The sequence below is a fragment of the Cynocephalus volans genome, chromosome 11 (genome assembly GCF_027409185.1).
Source record: "Cynocephalus volans isolate mCynVol1 chromosome 11, mCynVol1.pri, whole genome shotgun sequence".
NCBI classification, from domain to species: domain Eukaryota; kingdom Metazoa; phylum Chordata; class Mammalia; order Dermoptera; family Cynocephalidae; genus Cynocephalus; species Cynocephalus volans.
The window spans coordinates 128,376,405-128,403,024 of NC_084470.1; the positions used below are offsets into that span (position 1 = coordinate 128,376,405).

Below are 26,620 nucleotides of genomic sequence, written 5' to 3' on the forward strand. Positions count from 1 at the left end.
GAGTCCTGCATCTGCAGTATAAAAGACTGTACTCACTACCATGAATACACAAGAAAGAACAAAACCTCATGGTAGAACGAAAATGCAAATAAGCAAGAGAAAGTAACTAAATCTTACCTCAAAAAACCAACAACATCAAACGTAAACAATAAAAAGGGAAGAAAGGAACAAAAGATATTTAAAACACCGAAACGAAAATTGATAAAATGCCAGAAGTAAGACAATACCTTTCAGCAACATCCCTAAATGTAAATGGAGTAACTCCTCACACAAAAGACAGACTGACTGACTGTATTAAAAAGCTAAATCCAGCTATATGCTTTTTTTCAGGAGACCCACTTCATCTGCAGAGACACACACAGACTAACAGTAAAGGGAAAGAAAGATATACAAATGGAAACCAAAAGTAAGCAGGAGTAGCTGTTCTTATATCAGATAAAATAAATTTTAAACCAAAAACCATAAAAAGGGATGGAGAAGGTCACTGTGTAACATAAAGGGATCTGTCCAGCAAGAAGACATAGCAATCATAAATATACATGCACTCAACATTGGAGAATCCAGATATATAAAACAAGCACTGTTAGATCTAAAGAAAGAAATAGACCCTGATATGGTAATAGTAGGGGATCTGAACACCCCTCTCTCAGCAGTGGACAGATCATCTAGGCAACAAATCAACACAGACAAACAGGATTTAAACTATGCTTTAGACCAATTGGAAAGATTTCAAATAAACAACCCAGTGCTATACCTCAAAGAACTAAAAATAACAACAAATCCAATCCCCAAATTGGTAGACAGAAAGAAATCATTAAGATCAGCAGAACTAAATGAAATGGAGACCTCCAAAATGATACAAAAGATCAATGAAACAAAACATTGTTTTTTTGAGAATATAAACAAAATAAACAAACTATTAACTAGTCTAACTAAAAAAAGAGGATGACCCAAATAACAAAAACCAGAAATGAAAGAGGAGACATTACAACCAATACTACAGAAATACAAAGAATCAGTAGAAACTATTATAAACAACTGTATGCCTGCAAATTTGAGAACCTGCCTGCAAATTTGAGAACCTGGAGGAAATGGATGTGTCTGGACGCATACAAACTACCAAGAGTGAACCAAGAAGAAATAGAAAACCTAAATAGACCAATAACAAGCAATATGATAGAAGCAGTTATCAGTAGTCTCCCAACAAAGAAAAACTCAGGACCAGATGGGTTTACTGCTGAATTCTACCAAACCTTTAAAAGGAATTTATTCCCAAAAGTTGAAACAGACCATTCTACCAAACTTATTCTGTGAGGCCAGCATTACACTGATACCAGAACCGGACAGAGATACACACAAAAGTAAAACTACAGACCAATATCTCTGATAAACATAGTCACAAAAATGCTCAACAAAATATTAGCAATCAGAATACAGCAATACATTGGAGAAAATTATACACTATGATCAAGTGGGATTCATCCCAGAAATGCAAGGATGGTTCAACATATGCAAGTCAATAAATGTGATACATCACATCAACAAACTCAAGGACAAAGCCATATGATTATCTTAACAGATGTCGAAAAAGCATTTGACAAAATTTAACATCCCTTCATGATAAAGACTCTCAGCAAATTAGGTATACAACGAAAATATCTCAACAATAAAAATCGTATATGACAAACCACTGCTAATGTCATTCTGAATGGGGAAAAGCTGAACGCTTTTTCCATAAGAAGAGAAACAAGACAAGAATGCCCACTCTCACTACTCCTATTCAACATAGTATTAGAAATACTAGCCAGAGCCATCAAGCAAGAGAAAGAAAGAAAGTCATCCAGATTGGAAAAGATGAAGTCAAACTGTCCCTCTTTGCAGATGACATGATCCTATATACAGAAAAACCTAAAGATTCTACCACAGAATTCTTTAGAGCTGATAAACCATTTCAGTAAAGTTGCAGGATACAAAATCAACATGAGAAATTAATAATTTTCTTGTATAGTATTAACATATTTTGTAATTGCTAAGTTTTTCCAAATATGTATTTATACTAAATAAAAAATATTGCTGTTTTTTATGATAAAGAGACTTAAATGTGTTTTCCATATCTATTAGATTTAAATATTTCAATTTCAGTATTTTGAAATATTTCTGTAGAAAGCAGTTATTTTTATTTTTATTTTTTAAAAATTTTATTTTGTCAATATACATTGTGAAAGCAGTTAGATAATGTATGTCTAATATGAGAAGGCACAGTGGGTGATTTTATGAAGTAATTTTAATTGTATTTGCTTGGTTTATTTTTCGTTTATAAAATGTACTTTTTCTTTTGCTCTAGGAGAATGATTTGAATGAAACTCTCAAATCACTCTATAACCACCAAGTACCAAAACCAAACACTCCTGTCAATTTGAGTGTGGTAAGTATTTCATCAGTAATTATTTTTTGGATTCATAACAATTTCTCATTTAAGAACACATATTTCTTCAAGAAATTCTTTGCCAAGTCACCTCTGCTTCCAGGAAACATCAATAGTACTAACAGTACTAGTTGATAATATTAAGACTTTTTGACATGCTGTAACTATCATAATTTGATATTGTAGGTGTGTATTTTGGTATTTGTTAAATAACAGAATTAAAAAATATATATTATGAAAGTACCCAAATCTGTGAGGATATTTTGGTTGTGAGGAACATTGATTTTTCAGGTGAAATCCATGCATAGTAAAGGGATACACACACTCAAACACACAAACACACACACACACTACTCCTCCTCAAATGAAAACAGTACTTAATAAGACGAGAAAGTGGCATATAACATATAACTATATGATGAAAATTCTGGGTGAAAAGTTTCTTCTTCTTTCCTTTTACTTTAATATCTCCTCAAGTATAATCAGAAAACATGGAAATATAACTCATATTTTGGGGAGTTTTGTAAATGTTTGAAGTTTATGATATTAAGGTATGGTTGTTTTTATTTCATTAACTTGGCATACTGAATAAAATGCAAAAATTTATTTATATTGATTTTGTTTCTTCCAAAATAGTAATAAATTTCTGTCCCAATAAAAATGAAAAAAAAATTGGTACAAGAGAAAAAGTAAATGGAAATATATGTAATAATAGTTCTTTTGCAGTTTTGAAAGATAAGGAAATTTTTATTCGTACTATATTTTTTGTTTGGTAATAACTTTTTTCATTCCTACATTTCCCACTGTAATTTGATTGACTAATAATGTTCTTTTACATTATTTTATTGTTTAAATTCCCATTGTTGGTATCTAGTTCAGGTGCTTAGTACTTCAAATCGTTCTTAGTCTGGAGTCTCTTCATCCAGTCTTTTCTACGTCAGATTAAACTAACTTAAACTATATGAAGTCCCCCATGGAAAAACCTTTTGTAGCCTCCCATTTTCTATAGAATTGTCCAAACTTTTGTCCAGGCTTTCATGACTTCTTAGCTTCAACTCAACTTTTTATTTTTCTGTCAAACTGTTTTTTTCTAAATCGATTCTTTTCATATTGTTCTGTTCAGTGAATTGAGTGAACGTCTTGCTTTCCTCTTGCACTAACGCCTCTTTGTAGATGATCTGTCTTTAGTCCAGAACTAGTGCAATTCCCACCTTTGTGCAATCTTTTGTTATACAGCTTGAAGTATGCTTTCTTTCCTGCGGTCTTCCCTGCTGCTTCATGGTCATATTCTCTTTTGTTGCACACTGCTGAAGTGCAAATGTTTAATAGTCATTTGGAGATTGGGGGATGGGAAGCTAAGGGTAACCCGGAATTTTTAACCCAAATTTGGGAGTCTTCAGCAAACATAGTTGTAGCTATTTAAAAGAAAGAGTTATAGAGGGCATAGAGCAGAGGCTAAGTGTGAAGGAGATCTAATGAAAGAGCTAGAGAGAGAAGTTCTTTAGAGGTACTAGTTAAAGAGAAATTCAGACTGATGAGTTATAGAAGAATGCAAGGTTTATGGTTAGTGACAATGTAGCAGAAAGGCCAAGGTATCAGGTCAAGGAGAACAAAGAAATGCCCTGTATTTTTAAAAGAGAGGTCCTCTTTCTTTGAAAGTGTTGTATTTATAAAATGACTCTAATGCTTTGCTGATGAGGTAAGGAAAATATAGGTCTAAGATAATGGAGGCACTATTGTACAGAATTAATGAGAAATAAAATGTGTTCTCTCTTTAAATTTGAGTATCATATTCGCTCAGAAGTAAATAAATATCCTATAAAAATACATCTGAAAAATACTGTATATTGAAACACTTCATCTATATTAGTAAGAAACATAAATCAAAGATTGCTAGGCATCTTCACTGAAGACCAGAAGATTTTGGTTTAAATCAGGCAAGAAAGTTAATCTCTTTTGATGATCCCTTTTTTCCATTTTAGAAATTGAGTGAGTCAGCTTTTTGAGAAAGTTGTTTGGGTAATTACATGAAGTGATATGTATCTGGATATATACCATGAAGAGCTACTCAGAGTGTCAGTTGTTAGTGAGTTGAAGTTTCATCATGTATGGAGAGGATACTTTTCATCGTAGCTGAAATAATCTCATTAAAGGAATTTGGGTGACTGTGTTCTATTTCTGTGTATGATAGTTATTTCTATAATTAAACCTTACTTCTTGTTGGCTTTGAATTAATCGTCTATGGTAGTTTTCAAATTTTGTCTGCCTATTCTCAAACAGTAATATCTCAAGTATTGGTAAAATCAACTGGTTACCTTTGTGTGTAAAGTTCATTCCTTAATAATTTCATTTGGCTTTAACAACAGACTACTAAAATAATGTGCCCAGTGCTATGCTGTTAATGAGCGGCAGATTTTAGTTTAGAACACTTGTCTTCAACTACTAGTAAAGATTTTAGTTTTATGATGCCGAATTAAAATCGGTGATCACAGAAGTTTTCCTAAACAAGTGGATAGTGGCCACTAGAATGTCAGAGGTTTTATGAAAAGTTAATATCTAATGTAAGTGCTTTTTTTGAAACTGTACTTCAAAATCATTAAATATCCACAGCATTCTCTGCTCTCACATTATGAAAATACTTTTTTAAAGGATTTTTCTGGCATAAAATTAGCAAATCATCATTTAAAATAGTATTTATAATGAAAATTTTTAAGTATTTTAAGTTGGATATTGTGGCTACATGGGTTTGTCTCTTTACACAGCAAATTGTTGTGTAAGCTTCCCCCATGAAAGTAAAATATTCCTGTTTTCTCTCAAGTATTATAAGAACCAAGAGATATTTATTGCCAGTGAGCAATTTCTGAAAGATCAGCCCTCTCTAGTACCGGTGAGTTAAAAGGACATTGGCTTCTAAAAATCACTCTTCAATTGGGACAATAATTACTTCTTTTACTATGTCTTTAAGATTCACTCCAGTCTTTTGGGAAATGGTAAATTTGACTCTTTTAAGATAATTAATCATTTGGAGTATATTTTCTGTTTATACTATCTTTTAAAGCATAGTTTTATGAAATACAGTACTGTTTAAAACCCTTCCCAAATCTATGTATATTGTCCATTTTCAGTAGTAATAATTTTAAGTGCATTCACAGCATGAGATTTCGGTCAAATTTTTTGTCATAAGATCTCAAGAAATATCGTGATTTATCTCCTGTTGTTCTTCCACCCTGGAAAGTTATACATTATGACTGTGCTAACTAGCCTTGTTCCAACTAGTTCAGCTGTGCTCAAATATTGGCTAGAATGTTTCTTTGCCAATCTTTAATTACAAGACAGTATTAAATATGTCCTTATGTGATTAAGATATTAAAAGAATTTTGGAGATTTATATGAACAGAAAATAGTACATTTTTGATGATTATGTTGCTCTTTGATTCTGGGTGGTAAAATTTGGGAACATTGTGGGAAACATGAAGGCATATACACAATATGTTTTTATAAAAATATTTCATTGAATTGTACTGCTTTGAGCATTGCTGAAGCTAATTAATATTTGTTTAGTGGGTTATGGCGGTCATATTTTGGGATAACTATTTTTCAGAAGTTGTAAACATTCAAAAATTATGTTTTATTGTTGCTTTGTAAATAATATAGTGGCTGATGTTTATAAAAGCGATTTGTTTTGACTTGCCATAGAAACTCACAATCTTAATAGATTTTGGCATATACTTGGGCTAGCAAGCTTTATTTTTCCAGTCTGTCTAAATTGAGTGTGTTTTAAGAATACATATATACGTGTGTGTGTGTTTTAAGAATATATTTATAATATATATTATATATGTAAAACATATATACACACACACATAAACCTTTGGTAATACACTCTTTTCTGCCTTAAAATTTCCCCCAGGATTCTTATTTAAATTCTGTTTCATATTATGGTGGAATATTTTTAACCAACACTTAACTCCTCGTATGAGAAAGTTATTGTTAAATCTCATATAAACCTGCTGTCTCATTTAAGAATCTCCTAAAGTCAACAAATCCTGAATGTCTTTTATTAATTTAATTGATGTACTTTTTCTTATTTTTATCTTGAAATATGTGTAATGCAACCAAATTTTAATTCTCCTTTTCTTATGTGATTTGTTTGTATTGATTAGCATTCCTACTTCATTGCCCCTGATGTAACTGGACTCCCAACAATACCTGAGAGTGTAAGTTTTCTGTTTTCTCCTTTTATTATTCTACTTACATTATGAATTTTAATTTATTTTGGTCTCACTGTTTATGGATTACTGTGTAAAGAAATAGAATACATTGTAATTATCTGTGTTTGTGAGAAATAATGACGAAATAAGGAATAACGGTGTTATCTCCTTTTCCTCTGTATCTGCTCTTTTATTTCCTTTTTAGTGACTGATTGTAAATAAAGAATATTAAGGGCAATGATATGAGAAAAACTATTTCTGTCATTTGGTAGAATCTGTCAGTTAGGTGGAATCATATATGTATCCAATAGGTCCTGAGCTCTCCTTTGTCAGGAAGAGGAGATATCTCAGGATATGGCTTCTATTGGTGGGCTCTGTTCAAATCTTAGATGACCTTTACTTGATTTACTGATTTTAATTTAAAGTAATATATATTTTATAAGGATTAAGGGGTATTATAAGAAATTATAAAAATCACTACATTTTGCATTTTATTGAGTTCCAATTGGAGCTGTACTAAAAATATTTTCAGTGTTTCAATAAGTTATTACAAATTAATATTTCAGATAAAGTTGTACAATCATAAATGGAAGTAACAAATAGGCTTTTATGCTTTTAGATGACTGTGTGAAAAGAAAATACTCCCTTACATAATTTTTCTTCAGTACCCCTTAGAAAGTTAAAGTGAATTACTTTGAAAGTTTTAAAGAAACAAACATTCTCTGGAAAAACTGTCACAGAAAATATACATTTTCATATCTCCATTAACACATTTTATACTGCAAAAGTCCAGTTTTAGGGAAAAAAGCAAGCAAGCACAGAAATATAAGGCAGCATTCTGTGCTGAGAAATAATTCACCAATCTAAAATGATTTTTCTTTGACATTATAGGACACATACTAGTGTTGAGTGCCATAAAAGTGATTTTGTATATGAAGAGTTGGAAGGTGAGGTGGGCTTCAAATAGAGAAAACAGGAAGTGAACCTCTCCCCACCAAATTCACCATAACTCATTGATAGTTATTAGTTCTGTTGATATTCTCTGCTGTGATTACCAGTTTCTCCTGGTAAAGTTTCTTCCTTTTGGAATCAAAGAAACAATTGGATTTCTTATTTTTTTGCCCAACTAAAAGGTTTGGCTTTCTAGGTCATAGTCCATCTGGTAGTACAGTTTCAGTTTATCATATCTTATTCAGTCTTTCCATTACTTTGTTGCTTTCTGATGTAGTTAAGTTTGATTACAAAAGATTAAAAATAAGATAAGAAGGAGAGGATCTAAAAGTCAGAGTTAATGTAGTTTATCCCAGTTTTGTTCTTATGGGGGAGACATAATTTAATAAATATGTCCCCTCCATAATTTGATAATTTCATAATTTGAGGAATTAATTTAGAACATCAACAAATTATATTTGATTATAGTGGTATAAAGTGAGACTGACTTGGGATATAAACAAGGGATTTTCCTTGATAATAATAATTTTTAAAAAGGTCTGTCTTAGAAATCTACCTCGTCCTTTGGGTGCCTTTTACAAGAGTGCTTCAAAAAGTTCATGGAAAGATTTGTATTGTCTTTTAATTTTACTTTTCTGTAAACTTTTTGAAGTACCATCACACATAGAACGCAGTATCAGACATAAAAAGAGTCAAATGTATTTTCTGGAACAGCAGTTTCTCAAACCTCAGTATGTATAAGAATCTCCAGGAGTATTTGTGTAAAAAGCAGATTCTTGAGGCCCTACTCTGAAGATTACAATTCAGCAGGCTACACTGATGCCCAGGAAATCAGCTTCTTTTCAAATACTTGGAGTGGGGAGGGGAAGAGGGCTGGGAAATATGTGACCCTCTGATCGCCCTCTGAGAAACACTTTCCTGGAGTAGGGTTATGCTTCAAATAATAATAGAATATTTCATGCTTTGTGTGGCTGCAGAATAGCATTAAATTTAATTATTTTTATGAATACTATTTTCAATAATAGCATCCTTTGAACATTAAGACTTTTTGGTACACGTATAAAATGTTTTCCTTCGTAGTCACTGTGAGCTGTAACTTACACAGTTATTTTTCACTTGTGCAGAGAAATCTTACAGAATATTTTGTTGCTGTGGATGTGCACAACATGCTGCGACTGTACGCCAGTATGCTGCACGAAAGACGCATCATTGTCACCTCTAGCAAATTAAGCACTGTGAGTACTTCACACTTTTCCTTTGGAGTAGCATGTATTGAGTGTTGCACAAAAAGACCTAAGAACCTCTGCAGATTTAGAAATGTGCTATGTACACTTATAATACAATATCTACATACTTTTTTGATATATGGTTTTAATCTGGCTCTTGAAGCACAAAAGTGATTTATAGAAGGCCTTCTCAGATGCATTAAGTCAGGTTAATTATTTTTTCTTATCAGGAGATGCGAGTTGTTTTTTTTTTTTAATTCTTTTTAACTCTCTGGAGTTCATTTTCGTGTCTTCTACCATATAAAGAGTCCGTAAGAGCTATTATGAGATCTTTATTATTCACTTGTGGCTTTTTCCATTGGAGCTACTTGAAAGAAATCAAGGGGCCATGATAATAGCTGCTATCCTAACCTGGTAATAGGTAGATTCATCTTTGTTGCCAAGTAGTGGTTTGGGAGTAGATTCTATAATAGTTCTGATTTGGAGGAGCTCTTCAGACTGATAATAACTTTAAAGTCAAAGTAGCATTTTTTATAAATCGCAGGTTTTATGACACTCACTAAAATATTCTTTGGAAGGTCTTCATTACTGTGGTAAAGGCAGTGAGAACAGAAGGATATTCTTGGGTTACAGAAAAATATTCAAAAGCATTTTGCTAGATTTCATAATTTTTTTCTCCTTTAAGCATTAAAAGTTGAATATTTTCAATTTTAATTTTTAATACAAATTTAAATATAGTTTTGAATAATCTATGAGATATTCATTAAAAACCATTATTCAATATTACATGAATTTGCTACTCCACAAATTTGTTTAATTAATGAAGAATGAAACCATATTTTTAATGTTTTCTTCTATAGTAAAAAATAAGAGCCTCATTCTATAACATTTTAGCGTTTTAGAATAGAAGGAGTTTTAGGATTTCTCTAGGATATTTATTTAGTATTTAACAGAGAGAAAGGTATTTTTAAAGGGGTTAGATGGCCACCCCAAGACCAAAGAGCAAATTGGAGATAGGTAACGTGAAGCTAGGTCTCCTGATTCCAAGTTTTGGATTATTTTCATTTCTCTACAATTGAAAAAATACAATTTTGAGATTTTAAAATGTAACATTGATATGCCACTTTTCCAAAAAATTGAAAATAAATTTTACATATTGAAAAGTATATTATGTGCATTTAAAGGAGTAAGTGAGGAAAAATGATGTGGCAATATCAGAGAATAAGTAGAAGTCACAAGTAATTATTGTTTTTTCTTACATGTCTTAAAGACATGCAGATCTAGACTATAGTTATAGCTAATAATCATTGCACATGTATCCTATGCAGATACAATTCTAAGCACTTTATATATGTGCACGTGTATGTGTATGTTTGTGTATACATGTGTCTCCTTAATTTTTATAGCAGCCTTGTAAGAACAATTACAGTTTAATTAAAGAGGTGTTGAGAAATTCAGTCTGAATCACTTGAAGTTATTATGTGTTTGCTTTTCTGCTGTTTGTAAACCATTCTTCCTCTTCCCCTTCCTGTTCTTCCTTTTCTTTTTTTAAACTTGATTTTTTAAAGATTATAAAGGATATTTCTATATGGAAATTGTTTCTCAGGATTAAAAAGATTGTACAAACTGTCTTATAGGCCTAGGAACTAATTCTTATCAGGATTAATTCATGTAACAAATATTTACCAGGCATATACTATGTGCCAGGAACTTTAGAGGCAGTAAGAATACAGCAGTAAGCAAAGCAAAGTCCGAGTAGTCTCAGTGCTTATGTCCAACTGCTGTGAAATTGGTAATAAACAAATGAGTACATAAATAGCTATTTTATCACATGGTGATGAGCACCCAGTTTAAGGGATAAAGCAAGTGTGTGTGCAGGGTAGAAGGTGAGGGGCATGTTTTTATGCTATGTAAGTTGGTCATGGAAGGAAGGCCCTTCTAAGAAGGTAGAATTTGAGTGGTGATCTGAAGAAAGTGTGGGAGTGAGCTACGTGAGTGAAACATAAGCTGCTCTGTTTACGAAAATGTGACAAGTAAATCTGAGTATTTGTTTCTGAAAAATATTGGGGTTTTCTTTGTTTTAATTTATATCTATCTCTCAATGGCTGAGTAACCTGTCTTTGACTTAGTTTCTTCACGTGTAAAGTGGGAGTAATTGTAGTCTTAATCTCTATAGGGTTGCTGCATAGATCAAGGAGACATATATATGAAGTGCTTAGAATTGTATCTGCATAGGATAAATGTTCAATGATTATTAGCGGTAATTTTATAGCAGTCTAGATCTGCAGTTTAGAGTTAAAATTAACATGCCTATCCTTTAACTTAATATTTAACTTTAAAAATTGTTATTGTAAAGGCTTGTTGTTATTGAAGGAGTCATTTCCTGTGTTTGAGGTCAAGTTAATACCAGTTGTTTATGACAGTTCATGAACACTTGATGGTGGTGTCACCTCTGAGTTACCAGCTCTATTTTGGTTCACTCTCTGGGGCAGTAGGACTGATAAAAGAAACATAATTCAAGTTCCCTTTCATGACCTCCTTATCCTTCTTATGTGGGAGAAGCTGCTTTACTTGAATCTATCTTGAATAATTCATATATATATATATCTGTCTGCCATGCATAATAATATTTAAAGTCAAGGACAAGTTCCTTAACATAAATTAGAAATAAACTATTTTTTTAAAAAGAATTTAATGAAATCTCTGAAACATCCAAGAAAAGAATAGTTACTAATGAATTGACTCTCTTTTAAGCTTTTTACATTCTTATATTTTTATATACCATAGGGACTATAACGTACTTAATGTAAGAAATTGTGTTTTACCCACTTTTTGTTTTTTTAAATCTATAGCCAAATTTTAATTATTGGAATAACACATACAGTTAAAGTTTCTTAACATTCATAATTCTATTGTAGTTTGAGGAATTTTGCTTGCCTCAGTTATTTACTGTTTGACAATCATAATTTTCTTATGATTTTAATACAGTGATATTCGTCAACCTTATAGCTTACTATGGGTTTTAGTGGTGATACTCTGGTAAAGAACCAGCTAATTTGAGGGTTCCTTTCTTTAGGTGTTATTTGTAGTTAAAAATTGTAATTTGTAGCCTTTAAAAGATAAACTTTAAAAATTTAGTTTTAGGGTATGTAAGCAAGAAATATCAAAAATGTTGTTATGTTTTAAAATTTTTAATGAGTTTTTCTTCATATATTAAAATGTGGTGTGTGTTAAAACTTATTATTATATTTTTACATGTTTGAATTTAATGAATTGGGACATAATCAGCTTTATTTTATTCTGTTGGTTTATATATTTTCAAATATACATGGAAAGGTTTCTGGTAATCCTGAAAAATAACATTGATTTTATGCATGCTGTAGGCAGGTCCTAGATGTTTAAGCCCCAAGTGAATCTTGGTAGACTAGCAGAACATCATATCAGAGTCTCATGTATCCAAAGCAAAGGAATAAATCATGATATTACAAGGGTGTATCAGTTGACTTATTGCTGTTTTGTGACCACAGGTAGGGAGGACTGCTGTTTAAAGCCATGTCATCGGTTCTCAAATCAGTCAGGCATGAAGCCTTGTCATATGCCTCTGCAATTGTACCCCAGCAGACTTTCTCTAACTAGTCAGCTGGGGCTTTGTATTTTGTCTCCAACACCCGGTTGGCCAGCATCTGACAGGAGCTTTCTCGTCATCCTGTCAGTAGTATGTTAACTAGAGTGCATCTTTGTGGCCTGCAGAAGCAGGTGGAAGGGATTCTTCTTTTTAAAGCAGATGTCTAAATGTTAGCCACTATTTTGACCAATATTTCGTTAGTAAATATCACCTTCTAAAGTCTTTAAGCACATTAGTTACACCAGATTTGATTGTGTAGTGCATGTTATTTCTGGAATATTTAGAGCAAGCAATATGCTGTGAGTTCTGGAATTGTGTTAATAAACTGTAATTTCTTCCTTTGTTATAATTGCCCCCAGGCATTTAAGCATATGCTTTTCTATCCCTCTCTCATTAATTCCATCAAGGGCATATGCAAAAAGAAATCTTGTGATCCCCAGAAAATCAGCTATTAAAATGTAGACTTTATAGGTTTAGTTAGACTGAAGGGGGGAGTCCAGAGGATTTTAACCTCTCCATCTGGATTATACATAGTCTTGATTTGTCTCTTACTGGTGCCACCTGTACCATCATTTAATCTGAAACCTGAAGCACAGAGATCTTTCTGGAGATTAGGAATTGAACAGTTGGTGAGAGAACAAAGATTACACAGGCCTACTTCCTAGTTGAGGTTATTGAAGTGTATTTTTGCCCCTTGTGTTTTTAAAGTTGCAGCAGAGTGGTACAGTTAAAAATCGTTATCAGGACCTCTCAGGAAAAGATCTTCTAGGAAAAAGTTTTAGATTTTTAATTCTTCCCAAAGCCCATAGCAATGAATTATACTAGCTGAAATTGTAGATAATAATTCTACTTACCAGTGTATTATTTGGCATGTATACTGCTGTGCTGAACATTGTATTTTCAGTGCTAAGTGAATGTGACTGAAGTGTGGAAATGGGACTATGGAGATCGTCATGAAACACTTTGTTGGAAGGGATGTGAGGAGATTATTTGGAGGAAACTTCTAAGACAGAACAGGAAAATTAGAGGTGTCTGTATCTTTCAGCTCTTGTGCTAGGAGCTCTGTTTTTCCTGGAAATAAGCACATATTTCTGCCTTTTAGTTTAGTCTAATTTTTCTTTTAAAAGTAAAAAATTGGCTTTTAATTCACAAAGCAGAATTTTTAATGTAACCATTTTGGAATTATATGAGGGGTTATTCTAGGTTCTATAAGCTTTGTTCCTATAATAACTCTGATCTCAACAAAATGAACATGATTATTTCTAGTTACTGCAGTATTTTCTATGTAGAATGACTTAATTTTTTGCCATTAGTTATCAACATTAAATATAAAAAAAATTATATGTATTTTTTTCTGCTTCTTTAGTAATGCTACTGTTGAGGGCACAGTGTCTATTTGAAAATGTACATTCTATATTTATGTGTTCTTACATACTACAATTTTTTTTCCTTTTGCAGTTGGGCAAGTTTTTCTCTTCTGGTAAGCTTCCTAGATTGTATGTTGCAATTTAACTGATTGTGGATATCTCACTCAACATCCAAAATCAAACTCACCATCTTTCCCCCATGTTATCCTTCTCATACTGTATAGGGCTAGTTTGGTGAATGGCCCTTTCCTCTCATCAGTCTTTCCCACTTAAGTCTTATAGATTCTACCTCCCTAATCATTTCTTTTCTGGTTCCTGCATACACACACACACACACACACACACACACACACACACACACACACACACACACACACACACACACACACACACACACACACACACACACACACACACACACACACACACACACACACACACACACACACACACACACACACACACACACACACACACACACACACACACACACACACACACACACACACACACACACACACACACACACACACACACACACACACACACACACACACACACACACACACACACACACACACACACACACGGTCATGCAACCCTTAACAACAGGGATATGTTCTGAGAAATGCGTTGTTAGGTGATTCATTGTTGTGCAAACGTGATAGAATGTCTTTGCACAAACCTAGGTGGTATAGCCTTCAACACACCTGAGCTATATAATACAGCCATTGTAATCTTGCAGGACCACCATTGTGTATGTGGTCCATCGTTGACTGAAATGTCTTTATGTGGCACATGACTATGTTTATATATAGATGTATATATTCAGATATATATGATATATATGCTAAATATACACATATGTATGGTAAACATGTATAAGAGAAGGTTATTATATATACTTTTAATGTTAAAATGTGTATATGTGTAATTATTCATTCTCATTTAATTATATGATTTACAAATGATTAGGTTTATTAACTCCACTTATGAAGATGTAGAAGATACTTTGTGATTGCTCTACCATTCTAATCATATCTTTTTCAGTTGCTAGTCGTTTGTGATCAGTTTTGTTTTGTTCCTGGTGAGGGATATTTTAAATTATGGTTTTCAAATATGACTGATTGTTAGCAAGTAGCTTCAGTCAATTGGATTTTATTTACTGGTTATTTGAAATATTGTCTGCAAATGTGGTAGTAGTGTGATTATATTATTAATATCTTCTAAAATTAGAGATTTGTGTCACAGTCCTAACTACTAAATCAGTAGACCAGCTGCCTTCAGATAAGCCAATTAATTTCTTTTACCTTGAAGTTTCTGATCTAACAAATGAAGAAATTGAACATGCATGATTTCTAGGGTTCTTTCTAGTTGTTAAATGTAGTTATTATTTTATTGTATAGTTTATTTTTTAAATAATTGCCAAGTTATGTAATTTTTGTATAATCCATATGAATATCCTAACTCATAGTCTATAGTCCTAACTTATAGTCTCTAGAATGTAGAATCTAGATGTTTTTGAGGAGAGAAGATAGATAGATAGATTTGAGGAATGTTGTAATGTTAGACTCCTTAATTTTGAAAGTAGATAGGCCTTCTCCAGGAAAAGCAAAACTGCTTCTGAGTTGACTTTGAGAGTGAGAACTAGAAAGCAGTAAACTTAGTAATAGGAAAAGGACATGTAGGGGAAGAAGTGTATTTGAAGGCATTGGCATTTATGTGTAATGTGACAGCTACAGAAATCCAAAGTGTCAGGAAGAGGTTAGTATGACAGTAATGGTGGAATGTGGAAGGTAGCTAGAATGTAAGTTCCTTGAGGACAGAAATTTTTGTCTGTTTTGTTCCTTACTATATCCCCAGCCCCAATAATAATGCCTAGTACTTGTTTGGTGCCTCACTTACTAGTTGTGTGGTCTTGGGCAGTTGCTTCAACCTGGCCTCAGTGTCCCCAGCTATGAAATGAATGAAGGAATAAATACATGAAGGAAGGAAGCAAGCAAGCAAGCAAGCAAGCAAGGAAGAGAAACTTAGGTTCATGTGGCTAGGAAGAGCCAGTAAACCAATAACCACATGTGACATGGTAAGAACTTTCCAGAGGACTTGGGTATGATGGAAAGAGTGGATTTTAAGTGATGAAGTACCAGAATTTACCATCTACTCAGGTCTGAATGTGTGCGCCGCCCTCCCTCCCCCTACCCCTATTCTTGTGCTGAAATTTAATTGCCAGTGTGATAGTATTAAGAGATGGGGCCTTTGGGAGGTTATTAAGTCATGAAGGCAGAGCCCCTTCATGAATGGGATTAGTGACCTTACAAATGGGGTACAAGGGAACTGTTTGCCCCCTTCTGCCATGTGAGGATGCAGCAACAGGGTGCCATCTATGGAGCAGAGAATAAGCCCTTACTGGACACTGAATTCATTGGGTCCTTGATCGTGGATTTCTAGTCTCTAGAATTGGGAGGAATAAATTTCTATTATTTGTAAGTTACCCTGTCTAAAATATTTTGTTATAGCAGCCAGAACAAACTTAGACACCATCCTAATAGAATAAAGGAAGAGAATGAAATACAAAATAATATTTTAGTATAAAAGGCATTAAAAAAGAAAAAAAAATTTAGTTTATAAGAAACCGCCAAACTGTCTTCCAAAGTGGCTGTACCATTCTGGATTCCTGCCAGCGATGAGTGAGAGCTCGTGTTCCTCCACGTCCTCACCAGCATTTGGTGGTGTCAGTGTCCTGGGTTTTGGTCATTCTAATAGGAGTCTAGTGGTAATCTCATTGTTTTAATTCGCAGTTCCCTAATGAATATGGTTTGGACCATCTTTTCATATGCTTATTTGTCATCTGCATATCTTCTTTGGTGAGGTACCTGTTAAGGTCTTAATCCCTTTTATAATTCTGTTGTTTTCTTATTGTTGAAATTTAAGAATTCTTGGAACGGTTTGGATAACAGTTCTTTATCAGATATGTCTTTTTGCAAATATTTTCTCCCAGTTTGTGGCTTCTCCTTTTATTCTCTTTACAGCATGTTTTACAGAAGTTGTTAATTTTAATGAAGTCCAGCTTATCAATTGTCTCTTTCATGGCTCGTGCCTTTGTTGTCATATCTAAAAAGTCATTGCCAAACCCTAGGTCTTGTAGATTTTCTCCTATGTCATCTTGTAGGAGTTTTATAGTTTTGCCTTTTGCATTTAGGTCTGTGATCCATTTTGAGTAAATTTTTATGAAGGATATGAAGTTTGTGTTCAGATTTATTTTTTTGGCATGTGGATGTCCAGTTGTTCCAGCACCATTTGTTGAAAACACTATCTTTTCTCCACTGTATTACCTTTGCTTCTTTGTCAAAGATCAGTTGATTATATTTATGTGGGTCTATTTCTGGGGTATCTGTTTTGTTTTTTTGATATATTTGTCTGTTTTTTCTCCAATACCACATTCTTCTGATTACTGTAACTTTATAGTAAGGTTTGAAGTCAGTTAGTGTCAGTTCTCCCACTTTGTTCTTCTTCAAAATTGAATTGGCTGCTCTGAGTCTTTTGACTCTCTGATAAACTTTAGAATCAGCTTATTGATATACACAAAATAACTTACTGGGATTTTGATTCGGATTGCGTTGAATCTAAGATTCACTTGGCAAGAACTGACATCTTGACAATATTGTCTTCCTGTCCACAAACGTGGAATATCTTTGCTTTTATCTAATTCTTTGATTTCTTTCATCAAAGTTTTGTAGTTTTCTTTGTATAGATCTTGTACATACTTTGTTAGATTTACATCTGAGTATTTCACAGAGGATTTTTGTGATTCTGTAACGGTGGATATATATTATTATAAGTTTGTCTGTATGCATAGAATGTACAACAAGAGTGAACTAATGTAAACTGTCGACTTGGGTAATAATGATGTGTCAGTGTAGGTTCAGCAGTTGTAACAATGTGCCACTCTGGTTGGGGATGTTGATAATGCTGTACACGTGTGGGGGTAGGAGGTATATGGGAAATTTCTGTACTTTATGTTCAGTTGCTATGAACTTAAAACTGCTCTAAAAAATAAATTCTATTAAAGAAAAAAAATTTACAGCCAAATACTGTCTTTTTTCATTGTGTAAAATTGGTATTTCTCCAAATATTTCCTTATAACTATCACTTAATTTGAATATTAGGGTTTTGCTGAGTGAGAATATTTTATAATTAGGATAACTGTAGTTTTCAAATACCCTGTTGCTATCATTTTTGGTCTAAACTTTTCAATGTGATTATATTTAAACAGATGTTTTCTTTATGGCATCCACTAAATTTTTTTCATTTCAGGAGGAATTTATCACATTCCCATCTGCAGCAGTTTACTTAGTGTACTTGTAATTGTTTATAGTGCTTAAATTTATGAATTAAGTATTGATTCAGTTAAAAATCATATGGAGTCTCTAATATAAACTTTTTGGATTTTATGCGTAGGTATATATATCTTTAGGGGATATAAGTGTGCCCCTCAGTAACTCATATAGAAGTCTAGCTGAAGTGAGTAGGATTTCTGCATAAGAATGAGGCACAATCTGGCTAGGCGATACAGTGACTAGAATAATAGAACTAGCAATGTGTCAGTAGGAGATCTTTACCTATAAGGTATGCTGGTTTTCATTGTGGTGATTATACTAGATGGATCGTTTTTCTGCTCTCTCCATGGGAACCTGATAAATGTGTTTTTTCTCTTCAAAGTACATGCCAATTTACTTGCTTCAAACACTGCTTAGTTTCATTAACAGGCTGATTTCCTTTAATAAATATAGTTTAAGAACAGGGACAAATCAGATTTTTAAGTCACAAAGGAGGAGATCTTTGGTTTATTTTCAGATTTAGGTGAATTTGCAGATGCAGGTTAAGATGATAACTTGTAGAATTTTTATCAGTGATCATATCCTTTTAGCATTTTCTAAATGAGAGAATTCTTTGGTTTCCTGCTGAAGTTGCAGACTGTGATGCCTGAGGAAAGTTTTGTAAATTGGTGCTCTGTGTATCACAGAGTCCTAAGTTTTTTATACAGAGTTCAGCTGTTCTTGTTCATTTGACTGTTCAGTCCAAAGATGCATTCTCTATTACATAATTAGTATATTTTCAGTCCGTAGATGTTATTCAAAGCCTTATAATGATGGGAATTTTAAATCATTGCATATCACAAGGCAATTTAAAATAGTGGTTACTGTATTCTGGTGCCTCAGTTCATTTCCTGGTGTAGTGGATTGAATTATGTCCCCCCAAAATTCACTGAAGCTTGAATTGTGTCACCCAAGTTTTATGTGTTAGAAACTTGGTCCCTACTGTGACTGTTAAGAGCGTGGGAAATCCTATTACGGTAATTGAAAGGTGGAGCCTTGAAGAAGTGATTGGATTGTAGGACCATGCCATAGTGAGTGGATTAATAATGGTTGTCAGGGGTGTGGTTCTGAAGGCTTTAAAAGAAGAGAGAATAGGATCAGTCTCTCTCTCTCTACTCCACCATTTTTGCAATGTGAAACTCTGCTGTCACTGTCAACCACCACCAAGGCTCTCACCAGATGTGTTTTCTGGACTTTGGACTTCCCAGCCTCAGAAACTGTAAGCAATAAATTTTGTTTTTCTTTATAAATCACCCAGTGTCAGGTATTTTGTTGTAAGCAACAGAAATAGACTAAAACACCTGGCTTTGCTGCTTTCAAGCTGTGTGATCATGGGCTATTGGCTTAACTTTGTGCCAGTGTCCTAATTGTAAAATGGGAATAATGATACTGATTTGTGCTTCATAAGATTGTTGTGAGGATTACGTCTGAGTATTTCAAGTACTCATTAACTGTGCCATTCTTACACATAGCGGCACTATGTAAACATTTGCCATTATTATTATCGTTATCAATAGCAGTATCTCTATTAGACCTGGTGACCTGAGGCTGGAAGTTCCAAGTGTCTTTTTTTCTATGACTCAGTTCGCCATTGCTGTCCTTCATTGTCAAGTTTCTTTGTCTGATTTCATAGGCCCCACTTGTCTCTTCACATGGTTCCCATATATGCTTATTTTATAATTGGAGTCTGTAGGAAATAAAAATTCCCAGTGTTTATATTTTGCATTAGTCAACCTTTTGGAACTGTAACTGTTCATTATATTGAGTACGCTTTATGAAAATATATGTGCATTTTAAATATTCACAGGCCACTTAAAGATAAGGAATTTTTTCCTTAAATCTTTATTTCATAAACTTATCTCCCTCTGAAAATTATAACAGTGTATTATTTCTCCAGTTTCCAGGGTATAATGCCAGAGATATGTTTTAACTTGAAACACAGAAATTCTTTCCCTCACCTTTTTCTCTGCTTTCATGAAGAACAACACTAGTAGTAAGAAGCAACTGACCGAATATTAGAAAAACGTCATGGAGTCCTAGCCCTGTCACTAAACAGACGTATAATCTTGGGTAATTCAAGCCCAAGGAAAGACTATATGATATTTTATTTCCTTTTAAGCTTAAAGGTTCATAAATAACTCTAAAGTATAGTTTCTACTCAGTTTTCTAAAGTAGTAAGATCCTTCTTCTTACTTGGCTTATTAAATCATTCTCATTCTTTGTAGTACTTTGCACCACAAACCAGACTTTTAAAATACGTACTTTATTTTCTCTTAACTTGCATGGTTGTCAAAATGTTCCAGGTAAATAATTTGTTGTGACAATTAGTACTCTTTTCAGAGATATGGAAAAATCTGTACCAGAATAAAATGTAGAGTCAGCCGTTCCTAGAAGACTGTCCATCGAAGACCCTGCTTCCCTGGCTGAGCTCCCTCCTGTGCTCCTCCCGCTTCTTCCAGGCTGCTCTCACTGGCCCCCCATCGTGCTGTGGACATGCCAAGCATGTCCCCACCTCAGGCATCACCTCAGGACTTCTGAATGCCTCGTTTTATCTGCTGGAATGTTCTTCTCTTCAAATCCACAGTCATTTGCTCTCTCACTTCAGTTTGGTCTCAGTTCAGCTGACGCCACGTCAGAGTTCTTCTGTAATCTAAACTGCTCCCCCATCACTCTCTTTCTCCTTACCCTGCTCTAGGCTTCTTCATAGAACTCATATCTAACTGACATAATATATATTTTACTTCTTTATTATTTGCCTTCCCCACTAACATGTAAGCTTCATGAAAACAGGGACTTTGTTCTGTCCAGTTTTGTGTCCCTGTTGCCTGCTAGGGATTTATAATGGAACATATTAGGGAGTCTTCAAAAAGTTCATGGAAAATGCGTATTATGAAAAAACTATGCATGGATTGCAAAATTTTTTTTTGCACCCAAATAAACTCATACTAACCTGTTATAACATGTCTGAACAGGATCTAGTTTGAGGCACAAAGAAGGGTAAGACAGCAGTTTGAAAGAGTCCATATGAAAGCAACATGAATTCTGCTAAAATTGAAGCAAGAACAAACATAAAATTTATGGTGAAGCTTAAGCAGAAGAATGGTGTAAACACTGATACTTTACACAGAGTTTATGGGGAGAGTGGCCCAAAGAAATTAGTAGTTTACAAATGGATAATTTGTTTTAAGAAGGGGTGAGACAAATGTTCACAATGAAGCCCGCAGCAACAGACCATCCACATTAAATTGTAAGGAAACAATTTTGTTTGTGCCCTAATCGGAGAGGACCAGCAATTAACAGCAGAATCAATAGCCAACACCTTGGACATCCCAACTGGTTTAGCTTACACAAATCTGACTGAAAGATTAAAGTTGAGCAACATGTCTGCTTGGTGGGTGCCAAATCCGTTGCACCCAGATCAGCCGCAGACAAAGGGCAGAGCCTTCAATGAAAATTTTAAGTAAGTGGAATCAACATCCTGAAGCATTTCTTCAAAGAATTGCAATAGGATATGAAATATGGTTTTACTAGTACAAACCTAAAGACAAAGCACAATTGAAGCCTTGGCTACCGAGAGGTGGAAGTGGTCCAGTCAAAGTGAAAATGGGCCAGTCAAGGACAAGGGTTATGGCAACGGTTTGGGGGGATGCTCAAGGCATTTTGCTTGTTGACTTTCTGGAGGGCCAAAGAATGATAATATCTGCTTATGATGAGAGTGACTTGAGAAAGTTAGCCAAAGCTAACTTCCTTGACATGGTTCAGTGGACCCTCAGGGGACCCTTTAGGAATGGATTAAATGGCTGGTATCATTGCTTATGAAAGTGTCTTGAACTTAACAGAGCTTATGTTGAGAAATAAAGTTTTTATTTTTATTTTTATTTTTTCATTCTATTTTTCCGTGGTCTTTTTAAAGTCCCCTCATAGCAGGCACTCAAAAATTTTGTTCAGTTCAGCAAATAATTTATTAAAATATTTTCAATTGCACAGTTGCCTAATGTACATTAAAGCATTTGAGATGATCTTTAGATATATTTTGAAGGCAGATCTGAATTATAGTCAAGTTAAAATATTCTGTTAACCACCTGCATGGAAAAAATAATCTCTGTTATTAAGAATATAAAAAGCTAGAATTGAATTGATCTAAGACTAAAGAATGTTTGATCTATGAGAGACAATGCTTATAGGCCATCTGACATATACACTTCTTATTTTAAAGATTAGGAAACTGAGACCTCGTTATATCAGCAGATGTACCAAAGGTTACACAGCTTGTTAGTGGCAGAGCCCTAACTTTGTGTCTGTGATATACTTAATTGTTATAATTTTATGCAATTTATGTATATAAATGTGTTTAATTTCCTAGTAAATTTTTAAAATTATATTTTTCTTTACTTTCAACATTGCTGTCTTTTCTACATAGTATATGCTGAAATAGTATTTTCTCTCTCTCTATCTTTTTTGGTTCTCTCTATCTTTTTTTAATCACATAGTTCTTTGCGTGCTACTGGGTGGATGTGGGAATCTTCTTTGATATATATCAGCCCTCTTTAGAAATATTCAGTTGGATGTCTCACAGTTAACAGAATCCATATTTGCAAAAGCAAATCTCTTATAGTTCCACCTAAACCTGATACGTTTGCTATATTACTTTTAATAATTCATTCTGGTTGCTTAGGCCAGTAACTAGGGTTGGGGAGGGCTTGTCATATGTCTTTACCTCTCCCTGTCACCTATCCCCCATATGCAAAAAGTTGCCAAGTCCTGTAGATCTTCCTTCTTTCTTGGTAGATCTTGATTAGCAGGGATGACCCTCTGCCAGATGCTGGCCATTGTGGAAATTTTGTGACTCTGCTTATGATCACAGGAACCATCCTCTAAGAAACCAATCCAATTCATCAGATAATATTGTGCCTTGTTAGCAAATAATTGAACTTCATTAAGGATGGTCATTAAAGGGGTAGGAAAAGTATATACATGGCATTTAGTAGAGTGTTTTGGACTCAGGGTATGCCCAGTGAAATAAGTCACCCTCATTATAATTTCTCATTTTGAGAATGTATTTTTCTTCTTGCTGTACTGTTATTTTCTTAGTAATAAAAACGGAACACTTCCCTGCCACCGCCCCCCCTCTTTTTTTAAGATTTTAAATGAGCTGTTTTAAAAGTCATCTGTGTGCAGATGGAGAAATTGATTAATTAGCTGCCTTTCAAAGCTACATAAGCTCTTTTAGCCCATCACATTACCTTGAAGGGACAGAAAGAGTTAATATAGCTTTAAAGACGCCAAATTTACAACCAGGGGGTAGTTGAAAGCTCTTGGAGAATTTGACACAATGAATTAGATCAACCCTATTTTCATTTCCCTCTAGTTCAAGGTTGCACCATAAATAAATCCATGGTCTGTGATTGTTCAATAGAAGTATCTGATTGCCTCCTAGTGGCATGTTATATGCTCTAATTAAGGAATTTTAAAAATAGTATCTATTTAAGGAATACTGTGATAAACTATTAAATCTTGTAAATGTGAGGCACTAAAACCCTTGACTGATAACATTCCAAGTGTAATCAAAATACATTGTTTGCCATATAAATTTGATAAAAAAATCTGACTGGAAAAAAATATAACACATATAGCAAATATGAGTATATTTTCAATGAAGATTTTTATGTTTTTTGTTCAGATCAGATTATTTTAATTGATTTTTTATTTAGTGTAACTGTTTTGCACTTAAACATAGAAAAATGTTGCTATAAGGTTTAGATTCCTTTGTGTATGTCTGCTCTTTTAACTTAATTGTGATTACCATGTGTATGTTTTTTTTTTTTTTTTTTGTATAGTCATAAAGTAGAGATAATGGTTTGTAGAACGTCTAGTTCATTTTCAGATAGGTTTTTTTTAAAAATTCACATTTCAAGTTGAATAAAATGAATTAGTTTGTATTCTTGAAATACAGACTATAGCAAAACTTTAACATGATGAATGCTGGTTTAATTATTTAAACACTGAAAAATGACTTTACAGTTACAGAATTATAAGTTAAAATAGAAAAAAAGAAAGAATTCTGATGAGAGTCAGGAGGAGGAAGGAAAAAAAAATGATATTCTTTTGTTAAGCATACAAGAATGTTTAATTAACTGCTTGCCAAAACAAAACAATTAAAATAGCAATTACCTCTAAAATAGCAACAATGTAATTGCAGCTGTTGTGATGTAAAGCTAGGAAACAAAATGTTAATCTGGAATGAATAGTTTAAATATGAAATTATGATATACTTGGCTTCCAGTAGTACAGCTGTCAAGCTCGGGCAGTTTGCTGGTCAATAGTGACATTCTCTGTGTCAGTGAACAGAGTCTCTTGATACCGTACCCTGCAGTTCACACATTACTGAAGCTCCAACTGTCGAACATTCAAGTCCCCTGGTATATTGCAGCTTCCAGACTCTCCTGACTAGTTCATGTTTCATTCTTTGGCAATTTGCCCTAATGATATCCCTCAGGAGCTTTCAGCCTCTCTTTCTTTCCATATTTAATCGTGTTATATTAATCTGAGTGATGTGCAAACTGTGCTGCACAAATCGTAATTTCCTACAATTTTTTCTAAGATGCTAACCTAATTGTTCAGTTTTACTTTTATTTATGTTCTAAGTGTTGACCGCAAACCCTATATTTTGAGATGGTTATAACTATCAAAATATGATTCCCAAGAAGCTACTTTTGCTCTTTATATATTTTTTAGAGGGGCCTCTGACATATGTCTTTTTGCATGTAGAATTGGTAAAGACAATGTGAATTATGTCATTACGTAAATTATTTTATGACTATCATTCGTCTTTGATACCTTGAACATACCTTTTTGTTTGGAAGGTCGGCAGCAACTAATTATTGTTATTCTCTTACGAATTTTAGTTAACTGCCTGTCTCCATGGAGCAGCTGCTCTGCTGTACCCAATGTACTGGCAACACATATACATCCCGGTGCTTCCCCCACACCTGCTGGACTACTGCTGGTAAGCTGGTTTTTGCCAGACTCCTTGAAAAACAAGTTTCATGAGTAGAAAAAATCCATTTATTTGTAGATTAGGTAAACTTGGTGTATATACGAAAGAAATCACAGAAACTTGACCTATAGATTAGTAATAAGTATTAAATAATGCTTTTATGAAGGAGACAGTAGTTTTTTTTACAAAGGTAGCCAACATTTATATTTGGCAAACATAAAATTCCTTAGATTTTATGAGTTTCTTCTGTAGTCATTCAGATAACTAAATGCATAAATAGAAACAAATACAATTTTATGTTGTCTGACAAGTCTGCCAGAAACCATGTTGTCTCTGTCAGGACACAGTTCAGTTACCTTTACCTGAGGACATACTTTTCTTTATCCCTCTTTCCTCAGTAGCACAACAAACACCAAATACCAATAAAGGAGCTGCCTCTAACACAAGAATTCTAGAATTTCTGGTTTAAGTCAAAGTCTCAGACTTAAGCCACTATGAAAAGCAGTGTTGAAAGGTGTCGGGGATAATTCTGAAGAGCTTCCTGGCCATTAGAAACAACTCCCAATGATCCCACCCAATTTGAATTCAACTTGGCCTCTAGAACCCCTTTTTTTTCTCCCCAGAAGAGCGTACATTCTTATGCAGAGGCTAGACAAAGATCAGACTTCTAAAGGTCCCCAGCAGCTTTGGGACCTTTCTCAGGACTCTGGGGATAAAATGTTATCTTCATTACATAAGCATCCTCTGCAGGCATGGCTTAATTCTTAAGAAATTTGAAGGGATTTTTCCTCTAAACCATGAATGTGCACATATACACACACAGAAGGAAATAATTTTGACCTTAATGTGTTTATTTATATCACAACTAATGTTATTTTTAAAAAAAGAAAGTTTTTTTTAGAATCAATGTATTTATTTAACTTATTTCATGAAAGGCATATCATCTAAGGTATTTAAGGATTGAAATGATTTGAATTCATACATAGAGGTTTTCTATTAAGTTTTTAGGACTAACCACCTTCAGAACAAGTGTGTAATGACTGCAGATGTACTTGGCTGGATATTGATTACACTAATATGTTGTATGTTTCCACAGCATGGTAATATAATTAGTATTGATAATGCTGTGAATGTAGGTGCCCAGTGACCTACCACTACTATTCTGCCCTGTGAGAACTAGAAAGGAGAAATGATTTGGCAGGAGACTATAGGAATGCAGTTTAATTATATTGTGAAGTGTCAACACACACAAGTCCAAGAGTAAAGCTAGATCTATAAATAGGCTCTTTTGCCACTCATTGTAGAGTTTTTCTTTGACCAACATACCTGCAATATTTTGAGTATGGTATTTTAAATACTCTCCCCTTAAGGCAGGGACTGCAATTTATTCATTATGACACGTGCAATTGATCTTTGTACGTAGTGGTCACTAATTACAACTT

At 33.8% G+C, this 26,620-nt stretch overlaps 1 protein-coding gene across 5 annotated transcripts in view; it reads left to right on the plus strand.

Annotated features, from left to right (window-relative positions):
• Window positions 1-26,620, plus strand: part of DENND1B (DENN domain containing 1B) — a 256,636-nt gene that overhangs the window by 131,805 nt on the left and 98,211 nt on the right. For all 5 annotated transcript variants that reach the window (XR_010024876.1, XM_063114157.1, XM_063114160.1 and 2 more), the window contains 4 exons: window positions 2,345-2,425; window positions 6,589-6,642; window positions 8,712-8,822; window positions 25,087-25,187. Coding sequence is in view for 4 of the 5 variants with exons in the window: in XM_063114157.1 (XP_062970227.1) it covers window positions 2,345-2,425; window positions 6,589-6,642; window positions 8,712-8,822; window positions 25,087-25,187 (347 nt within the window). In the remaining variant the exon portion in view is untranslated. The remainder of the gene's footprint in view (window positions 1-2,344; window positions 2,426-6,588; window positions 6,643-8,711; window positions 8,823-25,086; window positions 25,188-26,620) is intronic.